The sequence below is a fragment of the Melozone crissalis genome, unplaced genomic scaffold, assembly GCF_028551555.1.
Source record: "Melozone crissalis strain CALT ecotype California unplaced genomic scaffold, PUWL_Pcris_2 ptg000034l_1, whole genome shotgun sequence".
NCBI classification, from domain to species: Eukaryota; Metazoa; Chordata; class Aves; order Passeriformes; family Passerellidae; genus Melozone; species Melozone crissalis.
This window is the reverse complement of record NW_026535812.1, coordinates 6,735,320-6,761,662: the sequence shown is the minus strand read 5'-3', so window position 1 is coordinate 6,761,662 and position 26,343 is coordinate 6,735,320. Positions and strand designations below refer to the sequence as shown.

Here is a 26,343-nt window from a genome sequence, read left to right as displayed (position 1 = left end):
GTCTGCGCCTGCGCGCCCGGCCCGGCCCCGGCCCGGCCCCGGCCCCGGCCCCGGCCCCGCTCCGCCGCCCGGGTGTCCCAACTACGGCAGGGGCGCTGCGGACGCACGGCTCCGGGAGGCTCCGGGAGGCTCCGGGCAGGGCCGCTGCAGCACCGGGCCCGGCGCAGGCCGCTGAACGAGCCCAGCCCTCCGCGGCCAGATTGTTCAGCGCTGTTGTCTGTGCGCAGAGACAGCGGGAAAATGCATCAGCTCTTCCCCCTTTCCTGCGTGGCGGAGAGATTTGTGGCGCTTCAGAAGCGGGGAAGGCAAGCAGGGGTGTCAGCTCGCAAGATTAGCTGTCCTCTCTTTGTTTCAAATGCCAGAAAGTATTTCTTAGGAAAACGGTCCCTGTGACACCCCGGCACCGATTCCGTGCCGCCTCCTATGAAGAGGCACTAGGCTCTTTTCACGGCACGCTTTCGGACGGAGGAGGCGAATCGAGACCCCTTAAGAAGGGAGTGGGCCGGGATGTGCGGGGAATACGCAGCGCACACAGCGAGTGCCCGAGCTGCAGTGTATCCGCAATCCAGAGATCTGATGTCATCGCCTCCCAGGCAGTTCTCCAGTGTGCAGGCGCGGCCATCTGTGCAGCAGATCATTTGTTACCCCCGTAGGCCACCTCCGACACCGACCACCAACAAACCCCCGGCCAGTTCCAAGTAGGGCGAGGTGAGCATTGCCTCAGTGTGCACATACCACACATGAAATGCACGAGCGTGGCCCTGTAGATGTCACAGTCTGGGGAATCTCCAAGAATGAAAATTCTTGGATTACATAGCGTGTACAAGCTGCTGTACAATAATTCATTTTGAAAGGGCTCTCAGGCTCCAGTCCAGCGTCCTACTCAGAACAGACTCAGCGCTGAATTCATACCATTTTGTCAGCTGGATCTTAAAAGTCTGCAAGGACAGAGGCTGGCACACCTTTCTCAGTCTGAGTTCCAGTGCCTGACTGGCTCCACGGGGAAATGATTCCCCCCAATCCACTCTACTCAGTAGCAACCTGCCTTGATTCAGTTTAGGACAGCTGTCTCTTGTCCCCTGCCTGTACACTTCAGCCAGGAGGGGTTACTGAGGTGACAGCCACAGGCTCTCCTGCACCAGAAAGCAGCTGCTAGGGATGTCCCTAGTGTCCACTCCAGGCTAACAAAGATAAAGCCCAGCTCCTCAGCCTCTCCTCCTGGGACAAGTGCTCCACCCTCACCATCATCTGCCCCTTCTCACCATGATGTGCTAACCTAGACACAGCTGTGCAGCAAGAGATCCTGTCAGAAACCTCGCCCAGGGTCAGACACCTGACATCCACTGCTCTTCCCTCATCACAGAACCTCACTTTGTCACCAGAAGGCACTGGGGTTGGTGACATGATTTATTCCTGCTTCATCTATGCTGGCTATTCCCAATCACCTTCTCCATGTGACCACGAAAGGCAGCCAAGAACACTTGTGCCTTTCCTTCCAGCCCAGAATGAAGGGGATCACCTGACAGTCGCAGGCTTTTTGTAGATGGGAGTAACCCCAGGCTTTCCCAGCCCTCAGGGATCCCCCTGATCTCCATGACCTTTCAAACATCTGCCAGCTCTCTCCACCCACTTGGGTCATCCTGTCTGGTCCCCCAGAATGTGTCAAACTGGCTCAAACACCTCCACTACTGGAGCCCCCTCCTTGAGCCCTGCCTGCAGGCACAAAGGCCTGGGGAGATCTTGGCAGTGAAGATCAGGACAAGAAAGGCACCAAGCAGCTCAGCCCACACACTGCTGAGCAGGAGGCTGTTTCAGCCCCCAGCCAGAGTAGTGGCAGGATGCCAGCTGCATTCCTGACCTATCTGTGAGATAGCTGCTCCTTGACTGCAGCCAAACAGGCATTGCACCCTCCCCACTCAGGAAGTGTCTCCTGGTCACAAAACTGCTCAGGCAGAAATCCGACCACAGATATTTGAAGCAAAAGTCTCCACTATCCCCCTCAGGTGTGTTCAGCATCACTCAGGCTGCCTGCAATAGCCTCCTAATTAAAAACACACTCAAAAGAGCAACTCTGCAACTTCAGAAATTAAAATAACCACTATTCAGAACATGGGTCACATGCAAAAGAGGTTGGGAATCTGCATTCTGGGAACAAAGGGGTTTCAAAAAGCCCCCATCCTGGAAGACAAGGGCATGGCAAGGGGAGACAGCAGAGGCAAAAAGGCATTCTTTGGATAGTTGAAGTTCTGCCCAATAGAAGAGCAGAAGGGGAGACAGAATTGTCAAGAATTGCAGGTTACATGTTAAAAAACAGGGTGGAGAGGCAAAAAATACTTTTAGGAGCAACTTGCTGGAAGTGTGAAAACTAGTAAATTCTTTTTCAAATACCTGAGAAGAAGGAAGCATGCCAGAGATTCTGGCAGTAAAACAAGCCAAGATTAAAAGGATTGTTCAGACTATCCAACAGAAATAATAATTATTATTTTTGGTTTGTTTTATCTGAATCCAGTGCAAAGGAACTGGAGAAGATTTCTGAGCTAAAAAGCCTGGGTTTTTCCTGGGTTTTTACTTGAATGTTTACTGGGTACACTGAAGGTCCTGTTTCACCACCAAAGAGTAGAAGATTAAGTTCTAGAACAAGTCCTTCAGGACCAAACTGTTTTCACCTCAGTGTTACAAGGTTCTTCAGAGATAACTTGCTTAAATTTAAAGTCTCTTGCTAAAATCTCCTATGGCAGGTGGCTAGTGCAATGTCCGTTTTTAAGACAGGCACTAAGGGACCTAAGAAAACTTTAAACCTGTAAATCCAATATGAATTATGAAGCAAAATGCCAAAAAGTCCACCAACCCAATCCACAAAACCCAGTATTAGCAAACACATAACCAGGACATACTGGGGAGCAGTTGGCAGAGATTTTGTACAGAGATTCCTGCCTGCACATCTAGTGGCTTTATTTAGTGAAGTCAAACATGTAAAATGGAGATCCTGTTCATATAAAAACTCAGATTTCCAGAGGCCTTTGAGAATGTCCCTGATTAGGAGCTCTTGAAACTACGTTGTCATTAGATTAAAGGAATTCACCTCACAGAGCTCAGAGACAAATGTAAATCAAGTGGATTGTAAGATGCACTGGGGAAAACCAAACCCCAAGAATACATGTCTGATCACAAAAGGAACAAGTTCACAAAAACATCAGCTCCATTTTCAATAGTGGCTAAAGAGTCAAAAAGTCCTGGGCACACGAATGGAGAAGGAATCTACCTAGGAATACAAAATGAAAGGAGCTGCTATCTCTCTGTAGGCCCCCAAGACACAAATTGCTGCAAGAGTGTGCTAGGAAAGTATCACCGTATGCTTACAGTATTATTACTGTTCCCTACATATTTGTCACTGCCTGCTTTTGGAAGCCGGATACCAGACTAGTTCTGACAGTCATTTGTACAGTCCAATATTGTTAGAATTGTCAAGCTAGAGATTGTCACAAGGATGCATCAGAAACTGAAAATTCTCCAGGCAGTTTCTCAGTAAGTCCCCACAATGAAAATCAGTGAAAGAGAAGCAAGTATTTTGAGGCTAAATCCAGTTACAAGAGGACTTTAAACCATGACAAAACAGTCTCCTGATATTCACATTTTCCATATTCAGTCAAATAGTAATTTGTGCTTGGTTTTAGTAAAGAGTAGGGGGGAATAAAACCCACTTCCATTATCAATTTGTATTCGTGCAGGGAACCAGCCAAGGCCAAAGTCAGCTGATGTGCTTAAATCAGAGGGGTAACTCAGGTGTGTAAGAGGCACATTCTTGTATGTAGGGGAGGATAATCCCTAAACCCAAATTAAACTGGAGCACATGCAGAGTTGAACCAGTATTTCTGCATTAGCAGTTTGGCTCAGAATCAGCTCAACCATTTAGTGCTAATCCCAGATCATCTCCATTTGCTCTGGGCTGTTCCAAAGTGAGAGTCCTGTTCTGACAAAACTCCTGCACTCCTGCAAGCACAGGTTTAGAGCAGACTCACAACCCACATCAGAGATTAGCTGGGCACTCAGCAAAGGAGCAGATCTCCAAAACTGGATTTATAGATATTAAGGCCAGAAGTGACTGCTGTGATTACATCAGACATGCTGTACCATGTGAGATTGTCTCAGCAAGATATTCTATGAATTACATATTTTAATCAACTATCAAGTACTTGTATCACATTGTTAAAAGGAGAACTTCATACTGTTTGTTTGATACAGTGAAATAATCAGTCTGTACTGGTTTCTCAAAAAAGTCAGAACACCTCAGAGTGAAGATGAAGTGTGTGTCAGGGGGTCACTACAAAGGGCCTATTGAAAGATGTAGTTGTGGTCTTACACCTTCAGAATAAGGAAATGCACCATGGGGATTAACCATCTCTGTCATCAGGCACAACACTTCTCACTACAGGACACCAGAAATGCTCTATTCAAAAAGAGGTGCACAGAGGACATATGGATCTAAGAAGTCACCTCCAGGAAGTCACAGTAATACTGACTTGTCTGGATTGGGAACAAGGCAGTTAAGGAAACAAGCAAAGCCAGTGTTTTCAGCAGCTCTTCTGTCCCACTTACAGGTAAGCCCCAAAAGAGAAGGGCCAGAATATCCCTGCTTAAGCCATAACAGTAAAACAAACCACCGAGCTGATTTGTTTTGTTTTGTTTTTGAGAGAGGGGCTCCCTGGGTGAGTTCCTGTAGCACTTCCCAACCTCACAGCTCGGAGGGCAGCAGGGAAGAGCACGATGCTCCTGGAAGCAAAAGTGAACAGCCAGCTCAATTATGCCAATTCATTATGCAAATGCAGAACTTGCCCACGTGCCCCTCCCTAAGCTGAGCTGGCAAACAGGTGTAAGAGCCACAGCACGAGTGGAGTGGCACTGCACTGGACTGGCAGAGGGCACAGGATCCTCCTGGCACATGGAAACCAACAAGAACCCCCAGCCTAAACTAGCAACAGCTGCCTTTGGATTTACAACTCTATATCCAGAGAAGAACTTTAATTTCTCTGTTTAGCAACACCAGAAAAACATGAACAGCTTCAGTGAGGAGGTGGATTGCTGTGAGCTCTATCAATGCCCTCCTTGTGTGCTTCTGACACACACATTGGGAATGTGTGTTGTGACACTTTTGAAAGGTAAGCTAAACAGATTTTTTTCATTAGCTGCAATATAAAGTTCACTCACATGGTTCATGTAAGTACAACTATAAGGCAAAAAGAACTGAAAAGGGGATTTGATCTCACCTGACAGAACTTCAAAGTTGCACAGATGCATCTCTTAACTTTTGCTTATACAATTTAATAACAAGAGGAGGAATTTGATTATCAAAGATCTAACATGATATGCAAAATGCACGTACTTGATGCTGATTCAAATAGAACAATTATTAGGCCAGACATGCTCACACAGCTGGAGAAAAGCTATTGCAGCTACACCCACTAGCCTGGTTCAAACTGGGGAAGGGCTGGGACAACTGAAAGCTGTGCTGAACAATAAATGCTGGAGGAGATGCCCTACAAATTCAACCTATGAAAATTCCCTTCAAATATATCCCCCAAATGAAGTAAATGAACTGTGGGGGATTGGCTTGTGGAGAACAATGAGCAAACCCCTTAACAGTAGTGACATGGTGGGTGGGGTTTGTACTAAGATCCCAAGGACTTTAAAATTGTTGGGGAATTTTCCTTCTCAGGGCCTTGGGAATCCAAACCACAAACAGATTCCTGATTACTTGCTGGGTGTTTCTGAAAGCAGTAGATAGTTTAAAAATACCAAAGAACACCAAACAAACAAAACCCCACACACAGTTACAAAGAACTGGTGGGTCTGACAGGCACTGCTATGAAACTGTACAGCATTGAATATTCCAATGTCCAACAGCAGATAAGAAATGTTCTGGCTTAGAACAAGGAATTCCTCCTACCAGTAAAGACACAAACTGTACTGCACTATTCCAGGTCTCAAGAATGATAATGGAGATGCCTTTTTTGTTTTGTTTCATTCCCTCAAAGAAAAAAAAAAAAAGCTGCTTGCAAAAAACAGACCCAAATAAAAAAGCAGAAATTGGCTTTATCATATGTGGAGGTGAACTTGAATGAAAGGGCCATTGCAACCACTCCTATAATCAATAAAAAAGGGGGTCCCTGGTGTTGTGGGTGTGAACCTCTCAAAACAAAACCAGCAATTCTCAGAGAGGGATGTTGGTAAGAGATTAGTAAACAACTGGAATATGTTTCTGAAAAGTGTGGCCACTCTGGAATAACATAAAAGAATACTTTTGAACACTGAGGAGAAAAATTGTTATAGTGGTAAAGTCTATGGTTTGTTCATGAATATAAAAGGGAGGCAAAACCAATGGACTGGCAGTACCAGCATGCTCTGCCTTACCAGGATTCCAAAGGCATGGCATGGTTGGACACCCCCTGGAATATTTGGGAATTACAAAACTAAAAGGGCAATCCTATGAGACAAATTCAAGGCAAATGAAAAAGGCACAAAGAAGGGAATTGGTGCAGCTTGTACTGCAGGAGCAGTCTCTGCAGCTGTGTTGGGATGATAACAGGGGTGAGCAGGTAGCCAGGGGTCACTTTACAAAGGGCCACAGGCTCTGCAGGGCTGTGACAGCCATCCCAACTCCTCTGACTGCTTTCTGGCAAAAGTCAGTCTGTGTCTCTCTTAGAGGCTGTGGGGGGGATGCTTCATGTTCCTTTCTTCTGTAGTTACTGTGATTACCTGTTTGTTCTGTTAATTCATTAATAGCATCAGCCAGAAAACACTGTGCTGTTGGAACTGTTACAATCCCTGTGGTCCTAGCCTGCCTTTCCTCATGGTACTCCAAATGCAGTGACACAGAAGGAAGCCTACATCACGTCAAACAAGCAAGCAATTAGAAACAAGCTTGCCATTGGCAGACTGCTGAGGGAAAAACCAAACTCCCTGACAAAACAACAACAAAACTCCACCATTTTATTCACATCCACGTTTTCAGAGGCAGTGTATTTGCTGTATTTTTTTCCTACTCAGTTGATACCTTTCCCTTAAAGATGTAGTGCTGCAGTTATCAGACACTTTAGGATGCACCACTTCCACAGCAGAGCTACCTGAACACCTCATGTTCTCTATTATGCATTTACAAAGGACTGCTCACTGAGATCTAAATGTTTATTCTGTTCAAGTAGGGAAGAAACAAAAGCTATCACCCAAGGACCTGGGCCATTAACACAGGTATCTGTGTTTGCAGAGTTAACAGGCACTATTCTGACCTAATTTCAACAAGGAGTCTCATTTTTCCCAAACACAGAGCATTGATAGGAACTGAAAAATGAAATAACATTCCTATTCCACCCTCATTTTCCAGTGAAAGGGGATTTACTCAATGGTTTATTGAGTGTTTCAGTGCTTGTTCAAAGTTAAGCACCTACCAGTGGCCAGGGAAGGAGACTGGTCCCACAAGGCTGTGAGCACGAGGGATGGAGCAGCAAAGGCGGCCAGTGCAGGGAAAGGGGAGCCAGGGAGGTAAGAGCAAGGCAGGCAGGGCAGGGGGAGCAGCTACAAGGAGTGCCATGGTACCTGGGTGAGGAGAGCAGAGCAGAGCCAGCCCCTGAGGAGCAGCCATCTGCAGCAAGGAGCAGCTCCAAGGGCAAAGCAGGCAGGCAGCAGGGCAGACACAGAGTCAGGGAGCAGCAAAAGGGCGGCTCTCAGCCCTCAAAGGAGCTCCTAAGGCACGGCAGAGAAGGCTCAAGGGGAACTTTTGCCCACCTGGCTGCTTCTCAGCACCTGATGGGGTCACACAGGTGCAGCACATCAGGGCTGAGCCCAGCCCTGGGGCAGGAGGCTGCAGAGCTGTGGGGGCACTCAGCCCCTCACAGTTACTGTCACCACCCCACTTGCCACAGTGGTCACAAACAGCTGAGGCCCCCACCCACCCTCCTGAGACAGCAGGACTCCTCCTGCAGGATGGTGATGCTGACAGACTGCAACAAATGACCAACAGAGGCAAGAAAAATGATATCTGCTGCTTGGGCTGCACTGTTAGAAATGAACTCAAGGGTCTGGATAGGAAAAAAGTGAAATTCAGCAGATCAGCCAGCAATAATGGGGCAAAGAAAAGCACTATGGCCTTCTTCTGGTTTAAAACCTAGTCAGTTTTGCTACTCTTGCAGCTTCATATTCTATTATTACCATAATTTTCAAGAGTAATAATTCTTTGTAGTTCTAGAGAGTTTATATTCTCTGTCTTGCCAGGATTGCAATTGTTCTTAGGTGGAATCCAGAGCTACTCATTTAGCTCCATCAGTGAGTGACAGAATAGTGCAGGTGAATGCTGTGAATGAGGATACTGAGGTTTGGCCCTGGAACCCTACTCCTGAATCCCAGGCTGTGGATGATGCCCCAAAGGAGTGTATCCCAGAAATTAGACAAGACTGGTAAAACTCTGGGTGGTGGGTGTCAAGTTAAGTTCCTTGCCTAAGAGCCAGAGCAGCATGAGAGGGAGCTGGGAGGGGTTGGGAGTGTTCAGGACACAGTGTGTTCAGAGTTTGGCAGAGGATGTGATACAGGGAGGTGTGTATGAGGATGTGGACATGGTGGGAATTTTCTGGATGTTATTTCAGTCTGTTGGCTTGGTTCAGCACGGAAGGTGTTCCTGGCAGTAAGCTGAAGAAGGAATTGGGCATTTTACAAGCAATGCAACAGCAGGCTGAGGGTGAGAATGAAGATGCTGTGCCTTGGAGTGGAGTCAGGTTGGGGATTCAATGTGTGCAAGGAGTTTCAGTCCAGAGATGGCTACTGAGTGTTTGCTGGGCATTGTAGGTCTGTGTGGTAACATGGAGATGCACCCACACGGGCTGTACCTGGGCCGTGTGGGAACAGTGCCGAGTGGGGAATGAGCTGCTTGGTGAGGATCGCAAGTGCTAAATGAGTATTTGGAGTCAAGACCCAAATTCCCGTATTTTGTGTGTACACTCATTTTGTGTTGGGCTGGAAAAAGTGGGGGGGATTCATGAAGTGAACAAGGAACTAAAAGATACAGGTGGAACTCCTTGATTAGTTTCACATGGGCAACTCTAAGCGAACACAGAGGGCACTGTGGGAAAAAGGAGAAGCCTGTCAGGCAGTTCCCCAAAACACCAAACACAGAAGCAGGGAGAGGGCTGCCCGATGGTGCTGGCAGTTTTGCAACACAGGATCTGGAAGTCTGTGGAATGGCCTTGGTGTTTATGCACGAAAATAAAACAAGTTCCCTCCATAAACGTCCTGCCTGTGCCTATATCTTGGTCATACCTGCCCTCAGCCTGTGCATCCACTGCTGTGCTATACGTGGGGTCTCCAGCAGGAACGTTTGTGACTGACTTCTGCCCACAGAGCCGCGTGTGGGAGGCCGGCGATGTCCTGAGGGGTTTGCGCGCTCCGCAGCTCCCGCACCACCTCTCCCCAGAGCTGCCAGGCCCCGCAGGTCCCGGCTTCGCTCCGTGCGGGCGGAGGGGCCGGTGCGTCAGCCGGGAGCCCGAGCTATTGACAGGCCTGGCCGCAGGTTCCAGCACGGCCTGAGGGCAGAGGCGGGGCCACTTCCTCGGCCCGAGCGGAGGCGCTCGCCATGACAGGGGCGGGACGCGGCGTCCGCGCCCGGCCGCCGTGAGGGGGAAACGGAGACACGGCGGGGCGGGGGCGCGCGGGGCTCTGGCGCGTGAGGCTCTGGCGCGTGAGGCGGCGCGCGCGGCCGGAGCTCCGTGCCGAGCCCCGAGAGCTCGCTGGGCCCATGGCGGGCGCTGAGGCGGCGCGCGCCCCTCCCGCCCTCCTGCGCGCGGTCCCCGCTGCCGGCTCGGGCGCCGCTAGAGGGCGCCGGCGCCCCCCCGCCCCGCTGCGGGCGCGCATGCGCGGCGCGGGCGGCGGCGATGGCCCCGCAGTGACGGCCGGATCTAACGGCGCCACCGCGGAGCGCGCGCGGCCCGCCCGGCCCTGCCCGCGCGCCCACCGGCCCCGCGCAGGAGGCGGCGCCGCCGCCGCGGTGATGCGGCCGCGGTGAACCCCGGGTGCCTCCGCCGCCCTCCCGCCGCATCGGGCAGCGCGGCCCCGCCGCCGCCCCGCGCCCGTTCGCGGATCCTGCCTGCGGCCGCCGCCATGCCGGGCCGCCGTTGAGGGAGGCGCCGACAGCAGCAGGGGCCCCGCGGCGGGGCGGGTATGGCCCGCAGGGACCTGCAGTAGCGCCGCCGCCGCTGCCGCCCGGGCCGAGCCGCCGCTCGGAGCGAGGCCTCCCCCGCGGGAGGCGGAGGAGGAGCCGGCGCGGCCCCCTCTGGCAGGGCCGCCGCGGCCTCCGCGCTGCCGCCGCCGCTGCCGCGCGGCTCCAGGTGGCCCCGGACCAAGGTGACACCCGGCCGGCCCCCGCCCCGGGGCCACCTGCCCCCGCGGCCCGCGCAGACCTTCTTCGCACCGCGCAGCCGGCGGCGAGCGAGCGGCGGCGATGAACCCGGTGAATGCCACTGCTCTCTACGTGTCCGCGAGCCGCCTGGTGCTCAACTACGACCCGGCGGACCCCCAGTCCTTTTCCGAGATTAACAAGCTCCTGCCCTACTTCAGGCAGTCCCTCTCCTGCTGCGTGTGCGGTGAGGATCTTTCTTTTGTTCCTGCACAATGAGCCTCCCCGGGGCTCCCGCACGGCCCTGGGCCCGCACCGGGGCTGCCTCGGCCTCGCCCGGCCCGCTCCGGGGCAGCTCCCGGCAAAGTTTGCCGGGCCCGGAGTGGCCGGTGCCGCGGCCGCCGGGGGGGCGGCTCGGAGCTCGGGAGCGGCGGAGTGGGAACTGGCCGGGCTGAACCCGCCCCCGGCGCGGGGCAGCCGCGGGCAGGGCCGGTCACAAGGGCAGGGAGGCGGCAGGGGCTGTGGCTCGGCGGCCGCGCACGCTGCCAAGGCGGCGGCGGCGCGCAGAGAGTGTTTGCCTCGAAATGCAGCGCTTTATTATGGTCACCGCTTCACCGAGGATACGGCGGTTGTCAGTGGTTGTTGGAATACCCCGGGTAGTGGAGTTAATCGCTCTAAAAAAGCGATGACTAAGAGCGAGTGTGGTAAAAGATACCCCAAACGAAATACAGACCGTAGAGGCAGGGGAAGAGGAACTTTGTAATTTTTCCCCCCCTCCTTGAAATGTAAACAATAAGTAATTCCGATTGAAAGCCAGGAAACAATAATTGATTTTGGGTTTTTGTGCGTAGTAGATAAATGTTCTGTAACGGTAATTACCATGAAAACCGAACAGACTGGAAGTCTGCTGGGCTTTCCCCACTCCTGTCCCCCAGAAAAGAGCGTTCTGTGTGCTGTGGGCAAAGGCAGTGTCCGGAATTTCGGTGTTACAGGCTGGGGAATACTGGGAAGGAATTGCATTCTGCTGTTTACGGAGTGGGGGCATGTGTCCGTTCCTGGGAGGAAGCTCTGGAATAAACTGTTAGATTTCCTTGAACTTCGCTTTGAAGCCTTGGTCAGTGTCGGAGGGGGCTCTGACCTGTTAGACCTCTTGGTTGTTAAATTTTTTGAAATCTCCTTTTTTTCCTCTGGTAGTTTTAAGTCCTGCCCTGTTCGTGTTTGTATTTTCCTGCCAGAGTGGTTTTATGTTCGCTGTGTTTGTCGATACCGATGTGTGTGTTACACTGGATTTGAATTGAATTACTGGGGTTTAGAAAGTTAAATGTTTTATTTATTTACAGGATCAGGATTTAACTGTTGAGACGGCTAAAGTAGCGTTAGATGCTTCCTATCCTCTCGCTATTGGCTCCTCCCACTTAAAGTCTTTGAAAATAGAGATCTGTTTGCACTGGGAAAGAGGGAGCCCGTTCCCAGGATCTCTGCATCGTCATTTCCTGAAGTAATTTGTCTTAAGGATTTTTCTTCCTGGAATCCCGATGCTAGTGTTGATGCATCTCTGCTTTTTATTTCTTATCACCTTAGGCCCGATTGATTCCAACCCCATTTGTGCTTTCTTCCCATAAATTCCTCCTGCTTTTGGTCACTCACCAGACTGCTTTTGCCAAAAAATATGCAAATATCTTTCTGATTTTATTTAATAAGATATTTGCATTGCTGTGCTCTCTCCACTTTAAGCCTGGTCTTCTGAAATATGTTCTTTGTTCTCCTTGCCTTGCCTTCTTCCCTTCTTGGCCTTTTGCAATCTTAGTTTTACACTCTGTGCTGTTGAAATTGTCTATCTTTAATTTGTCCCTGCCCAAATTCCTGAGCTTTTTTTCCCCCCTTCTTCAGCTTTTCTTGCTTGGTTTTTCTGCCACTCTCAGTTTTGTAGAGCAAACCAGGTTTTTAGTTTGTTTTTTTCTATTTCCTTGTGCCTCCATGGATATTCCTATTTAAAAACTACCTCTTGATGGTTCTGCTTTCTCTCTTGACTCTTTATTTTCTTTGAATATTAGGGTTATTCCTTTGGTCTATATTTTTTTTTCTACTGTGGCCAGCTTTCAGATAACTGTAGCTGCTGTTTATTTGAAATGTTTTGCTTACAGCTGATTAACCAGTCTTATCTGTGCCTCCTGGACTCCTGTTTGTGGTGTGTCAGTATCCAGGGCCCTCAGTAAATTCCACACTCTGTAGAGCCATGCAGTAAAACTGAGTTAGTCAGGTGTCTGTCTAGGGCCTGAGGTGGCCATGGGGGAGTGGGCCTGCCCCACACAGAACTGCTCACTCTGGTGTTCCCAGTGTCACAGATCTGCAGTTCAGACTGGTAAAGGCCAGTCCATCTTTTTCTCATTTGCTTTTTGTGTTCCTTTTCTCTTAGTGCTAAGAGCTGTTACACGTTTGATACCTTCTGAATATTTAAGGTCATGAAACCCTGTACAACTATCAGCCATTTAGCTTTGGTGTTTCAAAAGGTAAAAGTCTAATTACTGAAGTAAAGGCTGCATTGAGAGATCCTGACAGTGAGCACTGTGACCACCCAGAACTCTGCCAGAATCCCAGAATATTCTGAGGTGGAAGAGACCCACAAGGGCCATGGTATGTTAGTGAATGGCCCATGGAGGGGCTGAGCACGGAACCTTGGTGTTCTCAGCACCCTGCTCTGACCAGCTGAGCTAACTGGGCACTGTGGGTTTGGGTTGGCTTTTTTGTTTTAGTGCCTGAAAGCTTTTCTCATGCTCCCTTCTTGCTGCCCTGTTTGTCTGTTCAGACCATGAGACCCAAACACCTGGCTCTGGGTCCATGGACATGGAACTGGGAGTGTCTGGTGCTTTCCTTGCACGGATCTTTGTAAAGTGCTGAGTGCTTTGTTGGAGAACTGCTGCAGGAAGTATCAGCAGTGGTTAAAGTCTCAAGTGCTGGACTTCTAGGAATTCCCTTGGGAAGTTACTCCACAAATTAGTGCTCCTTATGTCATCAGCTTTTTCTCAGTGTGTAATCTCTCTTGAGTGCATTCTGTAATGCTTTGTTATGCTGTAGGTATTAATTCCATGGTCCAGATTGTCCCTTTAATTTTAGGGAGCTGTTTTTAGGAGAAATGAGTGCTAGCTACACAAATCAGCTACCATTGCTGGGCTTCCACTGAGCTCCCAAAGCACGAGGCATAAGCCAGCTCATTTCCTTGTGATCCCATAGTCTTTTACACCAGGGGGTGGCAGAAGTTTTTGGACCCACATAATTATGAAGTTCTAATTAAAGCTCTGATTTCAGATTCAGATTGGCACACATGGAGTTGCAGCAGTAGAAAGTCAAAATGTAAATACAGTATGTCAGTGCAAGTCAGCTGAATCAGTTCTGGGTGGATTCAAGGTCTCCCTCTTGCCTCATGATGTGTGATAAGGGCTCAGTTCTGTAGCTGGGACAGCTGTGTGTGCATTTCTAGGATTTCAGTGTGATCATGTGACAGTTTCCTGGACAGTGCTGTAGGTAATACATCACCCTTTTATAGGGATGTATAAGACAATATTTCCTAGAGCTTTTAAAACTTGAAAATAACTGCTCCCAAGTGTGCATTAGGCAGAAGGGCTGTGCCTTGTGTGTTTTGAGGATGTGAAATACAAGTTTCAGCCTCTGGAATAAAGTGATTATTGTAAAATTGCATGATAACACACATTCAGTTTAAAAATAGTGTAGTAGAATTTATGCAACAAACTTCTATGTTTTAAAGGTGCTATCCATTGCATAAACACCTTAGCAGTGCCATTCTCTGGTTCAGATACCATTCAGGTAACTGCAAATCATTGGTCTTTTCAGCATTAAGAGCCCTCTCTGAAATGCTTGTAAGAGATAGGATTGCCAGTCAGATCAGCTTAGCTTTTTATCCATAGCAAACTTCATTATGGAATCTCTGAAAGATATTTCAAAGGTATGTGAAAGATGGTTACTGCTGTTTGAGAGAGCTCTTGGAAGCTGGCAGGGCTGCAGGACAGCGTTTTATGCTTGGCCAGGAACCCATCTGGTGCTGGGAAATACAGGATGAGAATACAGTTCTTGTCTTAAACATCCTGTAATCCCAGTAAGGGGATGTGAGACAACATGTGGCTTTAGGGAGATTAGGGGGAGGAACAAAGAAACCCATGGCAGCACAGACTGGTACCTCACAGAGCCCATCCGGTGTTCTGGGGCAGCCCTTGATGATTTTAGCCAGGGGTTGAAGGCTCAGTGCTGCAGCAGCATTGTGGAAGCAACTCCCAGCATGGACAGTGGCATGGATTGCCTAAAAAGTAAAATACAAACTGTTAACTTTTGTTTTTCTATATAAAGATTAGTGTAAGGTTGTTATTTCCCTCCTGCTCTTGTGTAAAAGCAATAGCCTGCTTTGAGAGTTTTGTACTGCCAAAGTTACTTGAATAGAGTGTATAATATTATTACATATTATAATCAATTATACTTGGCACTAGATCTGCAATGTCTCCATAGTCGGTGGGATACAGTTGTGTAAAATTTTCCACTTTGTGCCATTCTGTCCATGTGAAGGCTTCTCCTCCTCTTCCTCTCCTCTCTGAGGTGATTCTCCTTTGCTTCTGCAGTTCCTGTGTCCCCCAGTGCCCTTCCCTGGACAGCAGCTCTTGGGGTGTGGTTCCTGGTTCCAGGCAGAGCTCTGGGCTGGGGGCTGCACTCTGTCCTGGGAAATGGTGGGAACTGGGCCTGGACACTTGCACTGAGCTTCCCTCAAAGGGGAGGTACTTGAGTGGCACCTAAACAGATGGAAACTTCCTGGAAAATTGAGTTTCCTGTCACAGACATGGAATAAGGGCGGTGAAACAAATTCCCATTCTAATAAAACTTAATTATATGGATGATACTGGAGTTTCCATTTGGGTTGTGAGCCGTGGCTAAGTTGAGCTTGGATAACAGAGTGTTAGAGTGAAAAAAACATGAGTTTTTAAAGTTTTGTGATGGAAAAGTTTAGCTTAGGACTTTTTCCTTGTCCATTCTTCCAAGGTTGAGGATAGTGAAGGCTGATTGATGATCTGTGCTACCAGATCAGAGCTGCCTTTTATGTTTGAAAATTGGTCTGGCTCTGTGGGGTTTTTCAGGTATTTTCTCCATTGACATTTTCTTCTTTCCTCTGTTTTACAGTTATGAGAAATACTGTAAACAAAAGTACTGGTAGTTTTTAAAAGTACATGATTTTCCCCTTAAAAATGGTCATGAATGGTTGCCAAAACACTTCTGAATTTGTGGAGGAGGTGAAAAATAATCAGCATCTCTAAAACAACCATCAGAGAGCATGGACCAGGGGACTAAGTACCTATCAAACACCTTCTGCTGCAGGTATTCTGTTTGTGCTTGGTCTGGGGAGCAGTTGTCTATAAAATGTGCAGTCACACATCTCTGTATACACCAGGTTTTACTCAAGAACATGTTGGGTGATTTCCTCTTAAAATCTCCCTACTCAACTTCGTTTCCCTTTCCTGTTTTCAAACCCTGTGTGTGACTCCTGGGACAACTGCTTTGTCAAGATTGTCTGCATTGTACTGCAGAAGTTTTGATAACAGAAAGTTCTGCCAGTAGAATTTAAATTGGTTTCTAAACTAAAAATACTCCTCTGCCTTAGAGGAAAATTGAGTAGGAAGAGAAGTAGCTGTGGTCCCCTCAGCTGGGTGACAGTGACTTCCAAAGAGAGTTGCAGGCTGTCTGTGCTGGGATTGGAAAGGAGCTGAGAGGTGATGGATGGCTTTGCTGGTGCCTGAGGATATTGATTAAAGCGATTGTGTTCCCGGGTGTTTAGAGAGGAGTTAATGTGTTGCCAGGAGGCATCTGTATTGGGATGGCTGAGCCCTGCCATCCTGGGCAGCAGCACTCCAACACCTTCCTCTGCCTCTGTTTGCTTTGCTCCCCAAGATTTACAGTCATGCCTCTCAATACGGACCGAGCATTCCTGGATGTTGTGTTGGAGCTTTAGTAAGGGCAGAAAACATTCCCTGGGGCTGGACAGTGCCTTGGGAAGTGATGGCAGTACGGCCTGTGCTAAGCTCGGTGCCCTGCAGGGAGCGCAGGTTTCCCACTCTCCTGGAGGCACTGCAGTGATGGAATTCGGTGTTGGGGTCTCCTGAGCCTGCCCATGGCTCCCTCTGCACTGTGCCTTGCACAGCACTTCACTCCGAGATTCTCATGTTCCAGCATTTCTGGTTGGTGTGGAAAAATTGTTTTCATTGCTTTTTGATTGCTTGGGGAATGTGATGAATTTGATCTATAACTTCCAAAGGAAGTTCTAACTCTTGTGAGTGTTTCTGCAGCTTAGAAACATGTTATTATTTTATGCCCATAGGAGAAATGTTAACTTTGCTATTTGAAACTTCTCAAAATACAGCAATCATACAGCAATCTTGACTTTTGGAAAACATCATTATGTGAAAATTTTACACTGCGTGGTGAGAAAGATTAATTTATCCATCTTTTTAAAGCCTCAAAGTTTGAATTTTATCACCTAGTTTGCTAAAAATACATTTAGAATTTTTCCAGAGGTTTTGTAAACACAAGGGCTTTCAAACAGAACTATAACTTTGACATAGGATTTAGTAAAAATGTTCTGTTGTGTCTTATGTGGGGGGTGGACTCAAAGAACAAGGCAGTCGGTCCCTTCTGCAGTTATAATGCAATTTGTTGTTGTTTTTTCCCTTGAACTTTAGCTAAATAGATTGACTGTATTTCTCCAAATATGAAGAAAAATAGTCTGTCTTCTGATCATGGTTAATTTGGGCTCCCAGGGTGTTCAGGCAAAACAGTGCAGTTTTTATTTTGTCAGAGAGTTATACAAACACTGATTCATTATTCACAACTGTCCCTATATGAGGGTAATAATGTCTTTAGCAATTTTTTCATAGTTGTGTGTTCATGGAGGATGTGCAGAAATACTCAGTGGCCAGCAAAATGTTTTCTCTGATAAAATTTTGAAGTAAGTATTTTTAGTTGATTTGGGGGGGGGGGGGGGGGTCGGTTTAGTGGGGTTTTTTGTGTCCTCCACATTTCCATTACACCCAGCAAGGAATTTGTAAGTTTTTGTGGATGTCTTGGTCAAATTCTGGTGGTGTAGTTGGGTGATCTAAGGGCAGGGTGGTGTTTGCAGGAAGAAATCATTTCTCACAGTTCACAGGGAAACTCTCATTGTTTCTCAGAGTTCTGTGCTGGGAATCTTGGGGAACATTTTTTTGTTTCTACTTTTTGGCTGAATTGAACAATTTCTTTGTACAGAACCTTGTGTCAAAGCCCATGGAAGGATCACACATCTGTAGTGCTGTTGTGAACTGCCCTTAGCTCTGTTCTGTGTTCTGTAGCTGTGGGTTCAGAGCTGTGCCCCTGAAATAGTGCAGAGGTGTGGTTGTGTCTCAGAGCACGTTTTGGGAATTGCTTTGGGAATGCCGTGCAGGGGGTGGGACACTGGGGACAGAGCATCCAGCAGGTTTCACTGAGAGGAGCTGCCCAGGATTTTACTACCTGGGACAGCTGCTAGGGCAGGGGTGGGACAGACATCAGTCTGGGGAATCTGGCTCCTGACTTTGGTGCAGTTTTGGTGAAATGCATCAAATCCAACATGGTCCAGCCCGCCCTGAGTGTCGGTCTGGAAGTGGGGGGGTTGTCATGTCCATGCACTAATCTCTGTGAGTCAGAATGTGTTCAGTTTTGTTGTTTTCTAGGAAGTACTCACATCTCCCACCCCTCTAAAACAGATCCCACACATTTGTTGTATTCCTCTGCAGATGGCTGACAGACCTTTTTGCTGCTCATCATATGCCTGCCTGTCTGTCGTCAGATAGTTTTGCAAATAGAGCTTTTAGGGGGTTTATCCAACTCGGGAAACGCTGCTTTTGTGAGGGGATTTTCTGTTGTGCCTTGAAGCCTCGTTGAGCTGCTGCTCATTCTTCAGTGGGCTCCAGCTGAACATTTCTTGGGTGAGAGGATGCTGTGTGCAGTGGCAGGGAGCAGTTCAGGGGAGAGCAGGGCTTTTCCTTCCCACCGTGCTGCAGCTGCAGGAGAGGGGTGGCTGAGACAAACCCCTGAGCAGTGGTGTCACGCTCTGAGATCCAGCTCCTGTCCTGCAGGAGCTCCTGAAGCTTGGACAAGTTGTTGGAGCTTTCTGACTGTTAATTGTTTTAATAGAAACGATCAGATGATGTTTAATCCCAAAGTGAGGAGGCTGACAGTACAGCAGTGCAGCTGTCAGAGCTCCAGCTGTGGATATGACTTTGGGGTCCCTGGGATGCACCAGTCTGTGTGTGAAACCTCAGCTGGGCAGAGCTTCCTGTTCCTCAGAGCTTGGGAGAGGCTCAGCATTTCTGTTTCTGTGGCCGTGGTTTATAAACAAGCTGGTGCTGCCTGTGCTGTTTGATGGGCACAGGTTGGTGGGTGAGCTGCCCTCTCCTCCTGTGTGCCGTGGCTGCCCAGTGCTGGCTGAGCACCAGAGCGCTTCTGGTGATCAACCCCAGGGAGAAATTTGTATTTGTAAAAACAATTTGACTTAAGTTTTTCTATTTTGCTTCATGAAATTAAGATTTAATAATTAAATAATTAAGACTTTGGGTTGTTGGAAAAGCCAAGATAATTTTCAGTGATTAATGTTCCAGTAGCATTTCCAAGGACCCTAAATTAGGTATTTGTGTTTAGCCCTTTCCTGCCTTTGCTGAGGATAGGTGAGAATAGCCTTTCTTCTCAGTGAATTTCATCCATTAGGAGCATATTTGCTGGGTACAGACACCTAACAATTGTTTTGATTCCCAATTCTTCTCCTCCCTTTGGTCTCAGAGACACAATTTGCAGATGCTTCCCCTTGTCCCTGTAGCTGTGAAATGCTCATTAAGCACCGCAGCAGGAAGTATTCACTGTGGGTTAAGTGACCTCCCTCCAGCTCCCAGGACAGCCTTTCCAGATCAGCTGGGGTGTTTGGTAAATAATATATTAAAAGTTTTTCCTCTGTATATGCTCCTCATTAATTGTAAGTGCTGATATTAAGGAATGTATTTAGTCAACCTTTCTGAAATCAGCATAGTTAAGAGCTGATGTGGAAGGAAAGTCTCCTGTTGGAGGCTTTGTAAGAACACAGTTTTGCTTTTGGTGTGTTGATTAGCCCTTTAGAAAAGAGACTGAGAAAGGACAGGGCAGGGTCCAGTAGCACCAGGCTACACAGGGCTGTGGAACTGAAGGTCTGCAGTGAGTAATTGTGGGAGGGTCTAATGCAGGTGAGTGGCTGCACAATAAAATGAAAAATTACATTTAGCTTAGAGAAGTACTAAATTATAAACATGGAAAAATATTAACTTCAGGGCCCACCATGTTTATATCTTGGAGATCTGTATAAATTTTAAAATTTCTAGAGAGGGGCAGCACTGATGGCCACCAGGCAAAAGTGAGATCTTGGCCTTGCCAAACCTCGAGGTTCCAGAACAGCTCAGCTGCTGTTTGTGGGACAGTGCTGCTGACTTAGTGCCCCTCCCTGAGTATTACAAGTAATGAAACTTAATTTTATGGGAAATTAGCATCTCATGGTTGACATTTGTTTTTAAACTTGTCAGTATTAAGACTGAAGAGAGTGATAGTGCCACAGAATCCATACAAGAGAGAAACTTTGAAGAATGAATATTCAATAAGATAGTTGAAACAGAAAATATTCCCACAGCTCAGGCAATTCCTAATGTCTCTCCAGTGTAGGTTGCCTGGCATTTACTGGAGTAGAACTTGCTCTGTTCTTCCTGGCAGTGAGAGCATGTGAAGTGTTTTGTCTTGTCAGTCCGTCTGGTTTTTCCCTCAAAGCTTCCAGAAATTTAAATTTTCCTGTATCTTCTTTTAGCATTTGTACTTATTCAGGAGTTTCAGCCAAATTTATTTTGGGAGAAATAAAACACACTGTTGGTGATGCCTTTTTTTAAAATCTAATTAAAAGTTAAGGTGGTATCCTGGTATTTGGTGCCATCTCTGAAGTATTTTAGTTCTGCAAAGGTAACTCGGCCTTATTATCCTAAGGAGCCAAGAGAGGCTGCTGGTGGATGAGGAGTGCACCCAGCTGCTTTGTGTCTTTAATTAATTGGGAAATAATTAATGCTGGTGGCTTTTGCCCTGGGAGCACTGTAGGTGCAAGGCTCTGAGGTGTCTGCTCTGGCCAGGGCACAGCTCCTGCTGTCCTGTTGGACTCAGGATCCAGGGGGCTGGACCATTGATGGAGAACTCTGCTGAAGGATAGAACTTCTTCGAGGAGCTGGTGGGATTTAAAGTTTTGGTTTTGTTCTCTTCAGGGAACTTTTCTCCTGAAATCAAGTTCCATCTTAGGACCACAGTAGCCACCTCTGCCTGTGTTGTTTTTGTTGTGTCATGTCAAGGGAACTTGGGAAAAAACCCAATAATTCCCCCTGCAGGTTGGACTCGTGACTTCATGTTCCATCTGTTGGCTTTAAACCCTCCCAGCTTGATGTGATGAGTGTTTTGTTTTCTCCTGGTGGGGTCTTGTCACACTGTCACACAGGGCAGGGCTCATTCTGTGCCAGCTTGCTGAACAACTGGATTTCTCTCCATTTATTAAAAATCACTGTGCAATGCCAACCTGAGCACTGACTCTTGGGCTTTGTTGCTCAAAACCCAGTTTACATCAAGCCACACCCACTGAATAATGGCTCAGGTGCTGGGAGCAGCCCCTTCCCAAAGAGGGATCAGGGAATGCAGGGAAAAGGGATCAGAGAATTGAGCAATGAGAGAAAATATCTTTGATATTTTGGGGTTTTTATCCCAGTCAGATTTGATACATGCACTTTGCTTCCTCTTCCCAAGTTGTTTAATTTTATTCACTTGTTGCAGCAGATTGTTTTCACTTTGGAAAAGCTGGGTGGGAATTCCCTGATGGCTGTAACTCATCCAGCAGAGGCTCCTTATGAGAGAAAGGTCTGATCAAAGCTGAGAATGTGCTGCTGGGAGGGGAGGGGAGGGAGCCCTGTTGCTGGGGATGACTATAGTTACTCTGCAATTTAATTTAGGAGATGGAATATCTTTCTGGCCTAGAGCTGCCTGGAAATAGCAAAGCAACACTGTCACTTTCTGGATATAGGAACCAGTTGGATTGTTTCTATACAGAGTTTAGTTTCACTTGTTCTTTCATATTTTATCCTTAGGTAATATTTGAGTTGTTCTTAAGGAAAACCAAAACCATTCTTCCAGGTTTTTACAGTTTTGGGGATCTGCAGACAAAATCTTCCAGACTGTCAGTGCTGGGGGTCTGAAACTTTCTGGGCTGTCAGGGGGGTGTGGGTTCCTTTAGTACCTGATTTTTATTAGTTTTTTATTCTAAACAGTAAAATATGAAAAAAAAAATTATTCTTATAGCGTTACTAAATTCTAAATGAAAAACAACACAAATTCTGCTGTGTCTTCTTCCCTTTAGGGGTGGATATTTCATAATTTTTACATTCCTTTCAGAGTTTTCCCTCTCTCTGCTCTGTTCCATTTGTTTTTACTAATTCCATTAAAATCTTTGCAGTAAGTTATCATGGGAGTTTATTATTTCACTTTTAGTAAATTCATAGAAATCTTGTGTGTTCTGTAAGTTTCCTTGGACAAAGCTGAAGGGGAGAAGGCAATCAGTAGTGTTGTAGTTGAGAGTGTTTCTAAAGGCTGCAGCACACAAGTTGTGGTGTGATGGTTTTCTTCTAATTTTATCTAATGTTTTAAAACCAGGTTGGCAGCTGTGGGAATTTGTACAGGCAGTTGTTTGGAAGGGATGTTTTTCAACTTTTTGAGTAACTTTTTTTTGATAGTACAAAAAAATTCATCCAATAATGTCCCAGAAACCTGCCTTAAGTCCATTGTAATCTTCCTTTTCCTTTTTCTCGCAGGAAATTTGCTACAAGACCCTATTGCTCCTACCAACTCCAATTGTCAGCATTATGTCTGCAAAACATGTAAAGGCAAGAAGATGATGATGAAGCCCTCGTGTAGCTGGTGCAAGGACTACGAGCAGTTTGAGGAGAACAAGCAGCTGAGCATCCTGGTGAACTGCTACAAGAAGCTGTGCGAGTACATCACGCAGACGCCGCTGGCCCGGGACATCATCCAGGCCGTGGATTGCTCTGCAGACCTGCTGGCCCTGCTCAAGGATGGGGCACCGCTCCACGAGGACGCCGAGAAGCCCTCGGACGCGGCCCTGGCTCTGTGTCTGACGCACTCCCCGGTCCCTTCCACCTCGGAGCTGGCGACGGACGCGCCCGGGGGGTTCACGGCGCTGCCCGAGAGCACCCCCGGCCTGGACCTGCGGGGCTCTGTCATCAACGGGCTGCCCCCCTGCAACGGGCTGGCCGTGGAGAAGCTGGGCGTGAGCATCCCCTCTCCCGAGCACGCCAGCGCCATCGACGTGTGCGGCACCGGCGATTACATCAAAACCGAGGACATCCCCGGCGGCCTGCAGCCCGTGTGTGACACCGTGGCCACCAGCGACCTGTGCCCCGCGGGCATCGACATCTGCGGCTTCAGCGAGGACATCAAGCCGGGCGGGTCGCTGCTGCTCAGCGTCGAGGAGGTGCTGCGCAGCCTGGAGACCGTGTCCAGCGGCGAGGTGTGTGACTCCAACCTGCAGCCCGCCTTGGAGGCCAACGTGGCCAACGGCCCCTTCCTGCAGCTCTCTCCCCCTCCCCTCAGCCATAACATTTTCATGGCCACGGATGCTTCTCCTCACGGGCTCTCGTGCACGGCAGCCACGCCCAAGGTGGTGAAGCTGAACAGGAAGCGCTCTCGCTCCGAAAGCGACAGCGAGAAGGTTCAGCCCCTGCCCATCTCCAGCATCATCTGCGGCCCGACGCTGGGAGCGTCGGCTCCCGTGACGGTCAAACAGGAAAATAAAATGTCTTTGCAGCCTATCGCGACTGTACCTAATGGAGGAACTACTCCCAAAATCAGTAAAACTGTGCTCCTGTCTAACAAAAGCGTGAAAAAGAACTTAGAACACGCCCCTAAGAAATCCCACCCGAAAGCCAAACCGGGGGTGCTGAAAACAAAAGACAAGGCAAAGGAGAAAGTTCCCAGCAGTAACGTTATGCCAGGAAGCCCAACGAAAACTGTGTATAAAAAGCCACAAGAAAAGAAAGGGTGTAAATGTGGTCGTGCCACCCAAAATCCAAGTGTTCTTACATGCCGTGGCCAACGCTGCCCTTGCTACTCTAACCGCAAAGCCTGCCTTGACTGCATATGCCGTGGCTGCCAAAACTCCTACATGGCTAACGGGGAGAAGAAGCTGGAGGCCTTTGCAGTGCCAGAAAAGGCCTTGGAGCAGACTCGGCTTACTTTGGGCATTAATGTGACAAGCATTGCCGTGCGCAATGCCAGCACAAGCACCAGTGTAATCAATGTGACAGGGTCACCAGTAACGACGTTTATAGCTGCCAGTACACACGATGAGAAAAGTTTGGATGAAGCTATAGACATGAGATATGACTGTTAAACCTTTCTTTCTTTTCCCTGCCATCCGTAGGGGAACTGCTACAGGTTTAAGGCAGCTATGGTTCTGTTTAACTTGCTGGAGCTCCTGCGTTTAGATCACTTGTATCAAGTGTTTTTCATTGCTATGTTCTGTGTATTAGTGTCTGGGAAATAGTTGCAGATAATGGAGGAGTTACCCTAAAACTGTTTTTAGTTCTTACAGCACCTCATAGTTTGAGATGGATTGCTGATGTAAATGATTTTATCACAAGATCTTTTGACAAGGAATATATTGACCTCATTGTACTTGCTCATGCTTTGTGCTCAGTCAAAGCTTCAGCTTCAGTGTAGCATCCAGATAGTGCATCTCAACTGTGCTAGATGATGGTGTAGAGAAATAATTATTTGATGGGTTACAGTCACCATGAGCAGGAAATGACCTGACATTCCTGTGGGAAAGGCAGCACGAGCTGGGGGATACACTCTGGAGAGGGTAGGTAGTGGTGATTGTGAGAATTGGTTGTGCCCTCCACTGAACAGCATACAGTTAAAACAGATTAATAAAAATACTGAGCTGGCAGGCCAAAAGGCATCTCAGGCTGCAGCAAGGCTCCGGAGGGTCAGGTGGGTGCAAAGGTCGAGCTCCAGCTTGGATACCCTGTCCTGGTAATGGCATCATCATCCTTGGGGTTTGTCTTCCTGACACTTCACAGGTCACCTCCCTGCTCAGTTGCCCCTCTGTGCCAGCCCCCTGTGTGTGACAAGTCACTGAGGGGCTGGGCTGGGGCAGAACGTCACTGGTAGCCTTCAAAGGCTCGAGTTCTGTTAGCACCATCCTCTCCCTTTCCTAAGTTCCTGCTGTTTTATTGCTGTTGCTTCTGGGGAAGAGAAGGGGTTTTGTGGGTTACAGGAAGTCCTTGGCTGATTTTCCCCCCTCTGGTGCTGATCAGTGCCAGGGCTACAGGGAGATGCTGCAGCACTTTTCACCACTGGGGGGGTTGTTTGATCAGGTTTGTAACAGAGCCGGGACCCCTCCCACGGAGGGGAGTTCCCTGCTGACAGGCACCTCCCAGCCAGGGCACAGGATCGAGGGCTATCAAGGTCAAATTTTTGGGGTGTTTGCTAAACAGAATAAGCTATCTATAACTCACTCCACCCTGAACCTATCTCACTTTTTGCTAAAATGTTGAAAGCAGCTTTTGAAGGTCATTGCTTTTCAACCTGGGCCAAAAGGCTCGACAATAGAAAAATAACACAAAGTTGTTGAGCTTATCTGGAAAAGTGTTACAGTGAAAGAATTCCTCTTAGGAATTCAGCTTTGTGCAAAAATGGTTGATTTCAGCTCAATCCCTAAATAAAAGTGCAGGCACAAGATTCAGTTGTGCCTTCAGGGCTTCATTGGAAGCCTAAAATGTTGAGATTGCTTTGTGAAAGTAGAAATTCTCCTCTTGAAATGATAGAGCACAACCCAAACATGGGCTGACTCGAACACAAACATTACTGCCTGATACAAAGGCCATTCCTGTTTCAGCAGCATGTTAAATGGTGTGTGGATTTTTTAGTTCCTTTCCTGCTTCCATCTCCCCTTTTCCTCAGGCACAGCCCCCGCGGTGCTTTCCGGCCCGGCGCTGGGTGTGCTTTGATTTGGCACAAAGCACGTACAATGACGGTTCCTCACCGAGAAATGAGCAAAACCCTTTGGACACAAATGGCACCTCCTTTTGTTTTGTAGTGTACCATGGTGTCATTTTCTGTGAATGTGGTCAGAGCTTTTTGTTGGTTTTGGTTTGTTTCTCCCCCCGTCTTTTTTGTGGGGTGGGCAGGGTGGGGGGTTAAAGCCATAGGAAGAAAAATGTGATGTATGTGTCCAGTCTGTACTTTTTTGTTTTTGTTTTGCAAGAAGAGTTGAAAAATATTTTTGATAATGAGTAAATGGTGGAAAATGCTTCTTAGTATTCTTGTCTTTATTTGCCAACCCAAGTACCTAAGATCTGTGTTTTTTAGCCCTCATGAGATTTAACGATGTCCTATTAAAATGTATTTAGTTAAACTTGTATGTGATTTTTGTGTTGACCCAGAGGGATCCTACCAGTCTCTAATTTGGTGGTTTGATCGTGACCTACTAATGTAAATCTGTTTATTAGTCCACTACGTGTAAGCGAAGCAGCGACCCGGAGTCTGGGAGTGGCTGCACAGCACGGGTTGTGTCGGAATGCTTTTGCAGAGCTGTTCAGAGTTTTGCTGAGATTGTTGATGGTACATTTTTAGGACTTTCATGAAATTAAATACAAAGTACCTTTGCTCCAGAAATGTGGGAGTATTTGGAATCTTTACTATCTCACTGCTGCATTCAATGTGGTACCAAAAGTTGGAGAACTTAGGTCAAGAGTGGTTCGGAGCGCCGACAGGAGAGCCCTGATGGTTAATGTAAAACTGCAAATGGTAGATTCAGGTTGTTTCTAAAAACATTTCCTTTTATG

At 47.8% G+C, this 26,343-nt stretch overlaps 1 protein-coding gene across 1 annotated transcript; it reads left to right on the top strand.

Annotated features, from left to right (window-relative positions):
* Nucleotides 1-10,401: 10,401 nt before the first annotated feature.
* Nucleotides 10,402-26,343, top strand: MSL2 (MSL complex subunit 2). The gene is made up of 2 exons (XM_054282468.1): nt 10,402-10,622; nt 22,288-26,343. Exons 1-2 carry the CDS (start codon nt 10,481-10,483, stop codon nt 23,883-23,885), a joined length of 1,740 nt encoding a protein of 579 aa, XP_054138443.1. The 5' UTR covers nt 10,402-10,480; the 3' UTR covers nt 23,886-26,343.